Source organism: Diospyros lotus, chromosome 9 (assembly GCF_014633365.1).
Source record: "Diospyros lotus cultivar Yz01 chromosome 9, ASM1463336v1, whole genome shotgun sequence".
NCBI lineage: Eukaryota > Viridiplantae > Streptophyta > Magnoliopsida > Ericales > Ebenaceae > Diospyros > Diospyros lotus.
Genome location: NC_068346.1, coordinates 13,956,330 through 13,966,535, shown reverse-complemented (window position 1 = coordinate 13,966,535; position 10,206 = coordinate 13,956,330). Strand labels below are relative to the sequence as shown.

Sequence of the window (10,206 nt, the reverse complement as noted above, 5' to 3'; positions counted from 1 at the left end):
GGGTTTGATGCGAAGAAAAATAGTTTGGATGCACGTGGAGTGTGTTTTTTGAGGGATAGTTGTTTGGAAGGTATATTTGGTATATAAATTGTTGGATAAAATAATAAATATAGCTGCAAATAGTAAAATTTAATATTTTATCTGTAGTGGTTGCGAAGAGCAAAACTTATGGTTGCAAATAGAATTTCCCTAAGAGGTTTAAGTATATTTTATATATATATATATAATTTCTCTTTTTTTAATTTTATTTTTATGTTTTTTTTTTTAAATTACAGAATCTACCCAAAAAAATATATATACATTATCGTTGCTGTAAGGTTAGGATCACTTAATAAAACAAAAAACTTATTGAAATAAATATAAATAGATTAATGTCGCGCTCGTTCAGCCCAATTGTGACATGGGGTTGTCAGGTGCTTTAGTAAAAAAAAAACAAAAAATAAAAAAGTTTAATAAGTGAGACGGCCTTTAATAATTAAAAAATATAATATTTAATTTTTAATATATAAAATATTAAAATTTAATATCTTAATTATTAAAAATTATTATTTTAAATTCTTACCGTGATAAAATATTAACATGTGCATAAATGCACCCATTTCCTCGAGTGAATGTCATGCTAGTAAGACAAATCAAATTAAAATTAATACATAAATATAACATTTGATCCTTTAACAATTAAAAAATTTGACATTTAGTCTCTCAACAATTAAAAATTTTGACATTTAATCTCTCATTAAAAAAAATACTAAACTTAATATAAAAATACTTAAATTTTATTTTAAAACCTAAAATTTTCATTAAAAAATACATAAAATATTCCAAAAAAATTGATTGTGTTTATTTTGTCACTTCTTGTTTAAGACCTCAATTGACAATTTGTAAACAAGATTTATGAATTCAATGATATTTTTGTTATTTTTCATTTGAATTAGCGTTCTCATAGTTTTCATTAGGTATTTCTTGTTGAGCCAACTTGTTCATTTAATTTTTAATTAAGTTTTTATGATTAATAATATTTTAATAATTAACAAAAATAGTATTTTAAAATATATAAATTATAGTCCCCAAGTATTTTAGATTAATTTATAAAATATTTGTTACATAATGTATGTATTATCAAAAATGTTATTTTTTATTAAAAGTATTTTTCTAAGTCTAAAAAATACTTTTTTCAAAATCTGGACTGGAAAGTCAATTTCTTTTATCGTTGTTATAGTATACTACAGTGTTCTACAATGTGCTATAATAATCGGACCGTTTGAATAATAATTCAATTGTTAGTGAACAGTGACAAACAACATTTTCCATAATATTTATAAATAGCTCTAAATTAGTTTTAGAGATCATTTATTGCACATATTACACGTCCAAATACACTCAAAAGCTCCCAAAATTCTCAAGCTAATTTTCAAACATTTCAAAGCTCTTAAAGTTTCTTTGCACATCTATCAAAATGCCACAAGGCAATAGGGAAAAAAGATATCGCAAAACCAAATTCAATATTCTCCATTCAAATCGATGTCACAAATTATTTATTTAAATATTATTACCTTATATATTTTGTTCGTAAATGCTTATCTATTTGTGTCCAAGTGTGGATAAAGATTTGTATGTTGTGCGTTGTATAGGTTTCCTAGTACCGTTTAAAATTTAGGTGAATTTAGTTTCCAAGGTAAACTTGGGTGAAAAATCTTAATGTAGTGGTTGCCTAGAACCCGTTGTAATCTATGTGTGTATCTAGTTTTCAATGTGAGTTAGTGTGGAAACCTTGGTGAAATTAGTTTAGTGGAATCCCAATGGTGATCAGACCTTGGGAGAGTGAAGTAAGTATGTGTGGAGACACCGAACTGCTATAAATTGTCTCGTACTTCATTTTATTTATTCTTACTATATTTTGTAGCTTACATTTATTATTAATCTCAAACATTATTTATTATATTTATCAAATATATATTTTACAATAAAATTATTAAATAATAATATTTATTAAAATTACGAAAAACTTTAATTACTCAATTCACCCCTTCTTGAGTAACCATACTCTAAGAGACCTACATTTCTATGAAATTTGTTTTTTTTTTTTTAATATTTTTAGGTCTTTTTATAAAATTCACATATTCTTTTTGAATATTTTTAGATTTTTTATGAAAAATTTCATTCTTTTTTTGAATATTTTTAGGTCTTTTTATGAAATTATCTTTTTTTAAATATATTTAGGTCATTTATGAAATTTAGGCCTTTTTCATTATTTTTAGTTTTTTTATATAAAAATTTAAGTTTTTTTTAATAAAATTTAAGTTTTTTTTTTTATATCAAGAATGAAATATCAAATTTTTTATTATTGAATGATCAAATATCATATTTATTCATTAAATTTAATCTGATATGTTTTGCTAGCATGATATTCTAGGTAATGTAAATAACGACTCCGTCTACTCTCAATTACACTAAAAACTTAAAATAATATTTTTTAATAATTGAGATAGCGACCAAACACCATATGCTTTAATTGTTGAAAAAAATATCCAATATAAACAGTTGTGATATCATCATACTAATTAACATCATAAAACATTCAGATTGTGAATGCATGATTTTTCAAAAAATTAAAATAAACTACTTTGTTGTATTCTTAGTTGACTATATCATGTTTCACCACAATTATCATAATATAAAAAGTTAAAACATTTTTAAAGTTACAAACGCAATTTCCTGTGTGTGAATTTTTCCATTTTCCCTATTATTTTATGAATTACGCATAATAAGATAAAATTAAGTAAAGATAAAGATTTTTATATTGAAAAATATCTGTGAATATGGTAGATCATAGATGATGATTTGGGATAAAGGAATTGTGACAACTGCAACACATCTCTCTTACCATATTTCCTTTTTTCTTTTGTTCTCTTCTCTGCAATGTCTTTGCTTTGCACAAATAAAAAGGAGAAAACGAGAGAGTGAGGCACATAGTTTTGTACAAAACTCATGCTTGTGATTTCTATAGCTTAATCTTGAGGGGGGAAACATTTGAGGTGGTGCTGCTTCTCAAATTGAGGTTTCTTGAAACATCAATGGCTTCTTCTTGTTTCCAGCTTCCAGCTCCATATGTATAGCTATTAGCTAATCAGCAGGTGACCAGTAATGTAATCATGATCTAAAAAGAGCACTTGGAGGAATCCGATTTATGGGTTTACCCAGCATGCTCAAACAGAGAGCTAGGATGTTCGCCCATTGACATGGTGTAGATCCCTGAACCTATAATGTCCCGACACGTGCAAGGACAAGGAGGGCACTCTTTACTTGTATAGGCACGTAGACAACCTGGCCGGCCAAGTAACCGCCGTGACCCAAAATACAGTGTTTGTCTCCCTATTGAGATTAACACAACGTACAGGTAACATCTCTACCATGGCACAGACAGGCTCCAGGCTCCCTTGTAAATATAGACAGACTCCTTAATTTACTCCTACTTGAAATGGGTCTCAACAGGTATAAATGGTCACCCTCTATCACCACTCTTTATTGCTATGTTATTGTCTTCGTCTTCCTCCCTCATATCTCCAGAACTAAAGCATCAGAAAGCACCCCCTTCCCACGCATCTACCTAACTAACTTAAGCATTAGAGAGCACCCCCTATACAAACCCAGGGCAGATTTCTATTGTGGTTGCAGGTAGCCAAGCGGGAATTCTATCCAGAGGTTCTTCACCATTGGTTAAGGTTAGCTTACATTAATTCTCAGTGATATTTTGCCACCACACGTGATCACTAACATAGAAGAATGAACTGACATGGTAATGACACACAACTATCTTCTGTGGGCCGATTGTAGTTTAACAGAACCCTAGCCACATTTATATAAAAGAGACACTTCCTTTGAACCAGAAGCAATAAGCATTTTCAGCAAGAACACAGTGGAAACAACATCAAGTCACATAAAAGAGAACTTTGGTATTGATCAGAAAGGTACCCCACATTTACATCAATATGTAACACAGAAGGAAGTGGCCGTTTCCATGTAATGATCCAGTTGAAAAGTTCTTACCGGACTCTATTTACATTTGAAAGTCGCCTTTCTTTTTCTTTTTCATTATCTGTACACCAATCTTCTTTTTTAATCAAGATTAAAGTAGGTATTCGTAGTGCATCACAAATAAGGCCTCTGAGGAATCTTTTGGCAAGCTGCTGATATAGCGATAGAAACTCAGCAAGTCCTCCTTGCAAACTGTTTCAGCATCGACTACATCATCACTGCATGTAAGGACCCATAAGTCTCGCGATTTGACTCGCTTTATGCTGCCACGACAAAAGGGGCAGGACTCCGACCTTGTGTTCCTGAAAATTGCAAAGGTTTTAGTGTGACAAATACGTAAACTTCTCAAGGAACCAGGGGAAATGTAGTTACCAATCGCGGTAACAGTTGATGCACATTGCATGGCAGCAATTAGGCAAGACCATTTTGGTGCAATGCTCCAAGCAAATCCCACATTCATCTTCTCTTTCCAAGTCAATGTTGGAAAACCCAGCACCGCCTTCCAGTTTCTTCTTGCCAATGACATTCATTCCGGGATTCTCATCTTTAGGATTGCCCAACTCCATCAGATCATCATGCAGCCGCCGAAGAGATGGCAAGATAATAGCTGCAATTGTTTTAAGAGAAAACCAAGTCAGTAAATGCATAAACCATCATATTTTTTCCCCTTAAAAGGAAGCCAGGAGATCATCTACAAACCATAGAAGTCCCTAATTGTAGCTTTCCTTCCATGTGCGGAAATGTTTGGTCTCCCATCCGTGTACACCTACAAATAACAAAATGCAATGAATTGAAAACAAGGAGTGGTGTCAAAATGGAAAGCGACACTTTCCACATCCATTCAACAATCTTTCTTAATTTCTCAGACAATTTCAGGGAAGAACATACTCTAAAACGATGAACAGGAAGCGTTCATTTCAATGTTCAGACAGTTGGAACCAACCTTGTAAACAAGTATGTGGAAAAGATTCAAATATCTTGGGAGCAGACAAGTGCAGGAACAATCCATCCACTGGAGCAAAAACAAGAAGAGTGGTGCCAACTGATTGTAAACCAATTTCATCTGAAGGCGTGCACGGCCTTTGGCTTTTGGAATTGCAGCAGCCCTGCACACCCAGAAGCCAAAGAAAGATGAATCAACCCAGCCATCACCTCATAGCTTGCCAAATAAGATTTCACAACAATAGCATATCAAGCAATTATACTATTATGTGAGGTTAACTACATCCAGTCATGTCTCTCTATGAAACACCCAATTGATTTTCAGTTTTAAACCATAATTTCAAGCTTTGAAACGAAGCAATACTTCCCTTCCAGGTTCATGTTTTGATTTTAATCCACCACATAATGAACTTATCTTTAGGGGAAAAAATGGGGGAAAACCATCATATCGTTCTAAATTTAGTGAATCCTCCGAGCTCTTAGGGTTAAAATGCACAGTTTTCATGAAAACCCAAAACTCCACCAGCTATGCAGTTGCAAGGATTCCAAATTTCCACTCATCATAATCCTGAGCAGTACTGAAAAGTAGAAAACTTTCACCCAAAGAAAAGGGTTGCAACTTGATATTAATAATGGATGGGAGATTAATTCTTGGAGTACACATAACCAATAAAATGGAATAAGCTAGTTTTGGGGGGTCACAGGTTCCTGAATTTAAATTCTGTAGAAAAAAAAAGAAAAAAAAAAAACTCAGCCTGCATAACAGATTAATCAAGATGATGATGATGATGATGATGATGATCAGGAACCCAGAAAGGGGGGAAATGAAAATTGACAATAAACAAATATATACAGAGAAAAGATAGCAAGTCAAAGAAAGACAGATTACATCCAGAAATAGAAACAAGAAAGAAGAGTGGGAGAAAAGCTCACAGAGCATTGGCATGCTGGATATCAGCTTCCAGGATTTTCAGAGAATCCTGGTAAGAAAATCTGGGAAACTGGTAATACATCATCTCCATCTTTGTGTCTCCAAACCTTGCTCTCTCTATCTGTGAATCCAACAAAAGGAAAGCTTGGCTACTTTGAAAACCTAATCTCCACCACAAGACTACAGAGAAGAATATGAAGACTAAAAGCGGGCTGCTTTTCTCTCGTTACTTTTTCTCACTCCCTCTCTCCTGATTGGGCCGGCTTTTTGAGCATGACAATTTTTGGTTTGTGGGTGTTTGGTGAGAGAGAAAATAATTGAAAGGCCACACCTTTTTATCTGGGAAGTTGGGTATTTGTTGAGATGTCTTTCCTCTTCCATTCACATGTAATCTTCTAAATAACATATAAAATATTAATATATGTGTGTATATGTATTGAAAGAAATCAGATGGTTTATTGGAGTTGTACACGTTGGAAGCGAGAGTCAGCAAGTTGATTAAGCAATTGAACATTATGGACAGAATTGTTATATTTTTTATTTGTTGTTGTCTCTCATACTCATATGATTAAGTTAGGTTCAATTAAATAATATATGTAAAGAATACAAAGAACAAAAAAGAATCTCACAAAATATGGCATTTAGTAATAGATTAATCTGGAATTTGGATGGCTAATAAATACCCCAACTTGTTTATCCAGCCCTGCAGGTCAATAGTATTCCCCTGCTCCAAACATGTGGTTGAATGATTCATAGTTTGTGACAATAAATAAATAAATAAAAGTTAAACCAAAAGTAATCATTAACATGATTGATGATTAAGCAACTACCAAGATAATTTATGAATAAATTAAATTCAAATAAAAACTCCATATAAATACATGTCAGATTTTTTTACTTCTTATCTATAAAGGTAGACATTAATCAAATTCAAATTTATTTCTCTTATATAAAATTATGAGCCCGAGCTACAAAAACCTCTACAAGAAAGGACGTTCCAAGGGCGAACATTAGTATAATTACCCTTTTATAGTAAAAATATCACAAATTTGAGTTGTAAAATAACTTTTATGTATTTTCCTCTTACCCTAACAAAAGGCAAACTTTGGAATATTTATTTTTTTATCTTAGGTTCCAAAAGATAAAATCCCTCAGCTTAAAAAAAAACCCCTGTAGTTCAGGCTCAAAATTTTTTCAAGAGAAATTAATTACGAAACCCAACAACGAGATTCGAAAACAAAACCTCAATCAATTATATAGTAGCTACACTCCAAAGGCTCCTTAAATTCTCTCGTGGGCCATTTATTTCTCTACCTTTTTCATATCCCAAATGCTTTAAGCACAAGCAACTAGCCTGAGTAGTCCTCAGGCCTGATTCCAACCTTAAGCCCAAGAAGACCCACCAGATAATTAAAGAAAATGATATTTATATGAAAGTTTTTTGTCCAAAACATTTCACAGAACATTAAGGCAGTAATATACTAATATTTCTATAGCTACAGCTATAAATCATATTATATTTTGAACATATATTAATGAGTTATACCATTTACGTAAAAATTTTATAATTATAATGGTGCGTTAAAAAAATAAGAATATCAGGCTATCCAAAAATAATAATCCTACCATGTTGTTGTTGTTCTTCTACTGACTTTTTTTTTTTTTCAAATGTCTTTATTTTTTTTTCCTGAATGACAAAATTCTTGATCTTTTAGAGTAAATTTGTGATCTGAGACAGAATATAGAGTCAATCGACCCTTTTTGGTTTATAGCACAGAAAATTAGGGTTTTGATACAAAATCCAGTGTTGGAAACAAACAATGGTAGCCATAACTTGCAGTTTTTAACAGAAATGAAGGCAAAGGCAAAGGATAACACATAATAGAGAGAAGGTACGTATCCCTTTCTTTGCTTGAAGTGGCGAAGATTTCAATTTCATCACTAAGCAAGCCACCTCTCTCTCTCTCTCTCTCTCTCTCTCGCTCTGCCCCCTCTTTAAAGTCATCTTCCAAAAGCCTCACCTTTTTGTCAAATTTGGATTGTTCTGCCTTTCCTTTCTCTGGAACAGAAGAACGAATGTGGCAGAAAAAGCCCCACAAATCTTCTTATAGAGAATCCATCAAAACACTAGAAGCTGATATTCGACATGCCAATACCCTGTAAGAATTTTCCCTTCATCTCTCTATTACTTTGCTGAATATTATTGTGTTCTGGTCGTCGGATAATTCTGTTCTTTGAAGAAGGTAAACTTAGTGCCTCCAAATATGCATATTGCCCCTTGAAAATTGTTGAGTCTATAAACTGTTGGCGTTCTTGGTGATTCATTATTTGGTTGTTTAGTTCTTTTTGCTCCTTCCATTGATAGTATTGTTCTTAAGTGCCAGATTTTCCATGGTTTTGATCTTTACCAATGTGGGTTCTGCCTTGCGCTAATTTAGTTTTTGCTTTGAATTCTGTGAATTAACCAAGAAGAGTTGATTTATGCAATTTTCTTTATTTGGGTTTTGGGGTATCTTGTAGGTTATTTACAACAAAAACTAGAATTCATCACGTTTGACCCTACAAGTTAATTTTATGCTGATTATCGATTATCGAACTCAACCCTCCTTTACTCAGACTTTGGGTGTATTAAATTAATTTGTTTTTGTGTCCGATACTGAGAACCAACAACCAAGAAGAACCGGTTGATTCCATTTTTGATTTGGGTGTTGGATTTTTCAGGGCGGCTTCTCTACCAAGGGATGGTGATGGAGATTGTATTCAGATGAAATTGTCTTACAGCCCCTTTGCTCCCTTCTTGATATTTTTGATAGAATGGATGGATTGCAGTTGTACAGATACTCTCCCAGGTTATTTAGGCCTTCTTCACATACTTGTATACAAGGTTGGTTCTACTATTTATCTTATTCGTTGTTGACTAGAACATTTGCAAATAAATCAACTGGATTTTAGCTGGGTTGCCTCTTCTTTTTTCTTCTTTTCTATGTTTCAGTTTTTGTTCATATGTCTCGTTTCTCAAAAGACCGAACTGCATTTATTGCTTTTAAGGTATATGTTGATGGAATGCCAACAATGTCCTCAAATGACAGGAAGGCCTCTCTACGAGAATTTTATGGTACAATTTGCATTCAAGATTGCCTTCTTTCCTTCATTTCATTTGTCTTTTATACTTGAATATATTTGGTATCCTCATTTCAACTAGAGAACTTGCGCAGCTGTTATATATCCTTCGCTTAGGCAACTGGGCGGGTACATTACGCAATTGGTGGAAGGTGATAGTAGTTACAGTACTATATCCTCTGAAATTTCAAGTGGAAAAGTAATAGAAGACAAGAGGAGGAGTCCTTTGGGTAATGACCTTGAAAGAGACGATGAATGTGGGATATGCATGGAAACCTGCACCAAGATGGTGCTACCAGATTGTGGTCACTCCATGTGCAACAGCTGCTTCCTCGACTGGTAACCTCTGATCGCGTTTCCAGTGCCATGCTTCTTGTTATTTCTTTCTTTTTATGGATCAGTTCTGTAAGTGTGTTAAAATGGGTTTAAAGCAGGAACTTGAGATCTCAGTCATGCCCTTTTTGTCGGGGCTGCCTGAAGAGAATTAGCTCTCGAGATTTATGGGTTCTCATCAGCAGTGATGATGTGATCGACATTATTACTCTAGCGAAGGAGGACCTTGGGCGCTTCTACAGTTATATTGACAACCTGCCACTCATGGTGCTGGATACCCATTTGTTTCTATACGACTACCTGATCTAATTAGCAGTTGATGAACTTAGGTGCAGAACATGCTGACCGCATGTTCATGGACCTTGGTGTATAGAACCCCAACCATCATCTGCCATCCAAGCTGTTCCCAAATCAATGTATATACAACCAACCAAACTACTTGAAACACGAAGACCAAACTTGGAAATCAGTGACACATGACAAGTTGACGGAAGGGCCTAGAGGTAACCGTCTGAAGACCTGAGTAAGTCCCTCAATGAGCATCTTGATGTATGCAAGGATCGGAACATCCTGAATCTGGTGTTACAGTAGAAGATACGAAAGGATGCTGAAACGTTGAGCACAATATTCGACAAAGCCTGTTGAAATCCCAGTGCTGGAATGGAAATTGCAGACTAGTAGAGTTGCTTGGAAGGTGGGCGCTTATGCTTGTTATATTGCTGATGATTTGTGTATGAATTGTATGTTAGATGGGGCTTCTTGTTCCTGCTGTATTCTTGTCATGATGATATTGATTTGGACCAAGGATCCAATTTGAGCTTTATTTGCTTCTTCCATGACTGCTG

General features: G+C 33.7%; 2 protein-coding genes across 4 annotated transcripts; one reads left to right on the top strand and one right to left on the bottom strand.

The window, feature by feature from the left end:
- Positions 1-3,933: 3,933 nt before the first annotated feature.
- Positions 3,934-6,234, bottom strand: LOC127809685 (E3 ubiquitin-protein ligase AIRP2-like). The gene is made up of 5 exons (XM_052348684.1): positions 5,911-6,234; positions 4,979-5,141; positions 4,735-4,801; positions 4,408-4,642; positions 3,934-4,337 (listed from the first exon to the last, which is right to left on the bottom strand). Exons 1-5 carry the CDS (start codon positions 5,997-5,999, stop codon positions 4,127-4,129), a joined length of 765 nt encoding a protein of 254 aa, XP_052204644.1. The 5' UTR covers positions 6,000-6,234; the 3' UTR covers positions 3,934-4,126.
- A 1,407-nt stretch (positions 6,235-7,641) lies between these two features.
- LOC127809684 (E3 ubiquitin-protein ligase AIRP2-like) lies at positions 7,642-10,184 on the top strand. 3 transcript variants are annotated; one of them, XM_052348682.1, is made up of 6 exons: positions 7,642-7,800; positions 7,977-8,067; positions 8,630-8,792; positions 8,957-9,023; positions 9,124-9,367; positions 9,460-10,184. In XM_052348682.1, exons 2-6 carry the CDS (start codon positions 7,985-7,987, stop codon positions 9,668-9,670), a joined length of 768 nt encoding a protein of 255 aa, XP_052204642.1. In that variant the 5' UTR covers positions 7,642-7,800; positions 7,977-7,984; the 3' UTR covers positions 9,671-10,184. The 3 variants fall into 3 exon arrangements, with proteins under 3 accessions (XP_052204642.1, XP_052204643.1, XP_052204641.1); XM_052348683.1 differs by lacking the exon at positions 7,642-7,800 and having other exon boundaries at positions 7,807-8,067; positions 9,463-10,184; XM_052348681.1 differs by lacking the exon at positions 7,642-7,800 and having other exon boundaries at positions 7,807-8,067.
- The last annotated feature ends 22 nt before the right edge of the window (positions 10,185-10,206 follow it).

Bases quoted from the DNA above. Each gene is read 5' to 3' on its own strand.
- LOC127809685 (XM_052348684.1), bottom strand. From the start codon at position 5,999: ATGGAGATGATGTATTACCAGTTTCCCAGATTTTCTTACCAGGATTCT. The intron at 4,643-4,734 runs GTTTGTAGATGA...AAACAATTGCAG, and splicing joins TACAATTAGGGACTTCTATG to CTATTATCTTGCCATCTCTT. The intron at 4,338-4,407 runs GTAACTACATTT...TGCAATTTTCAG, and splicing joins ATCAACTGTTACCGCGATTG to GAACACAAGGTCGGAGTCCT.
- LOC127809684 (XM_052348682.1), top strand. From the start codon at position 7,985: ATGTGGCAGAAAAAGCCCCACAAATCTTCTTATAGAGAATCCATCAAA. The intron at 8,793-8,956 runs GTTGGTTCTACT...ATTGCTTTTAAG, and splicing joins TTCACATACTTGTATACAAG to GTATATGTTGATGGAATGCC. The intron at 9,024-9,123 runs GTACAATTTGCA...GAACTTGCGCAG, and splicing joins CTCTCTACGAGAATTTTATG to CTGTTATATATCCTTCGCTT.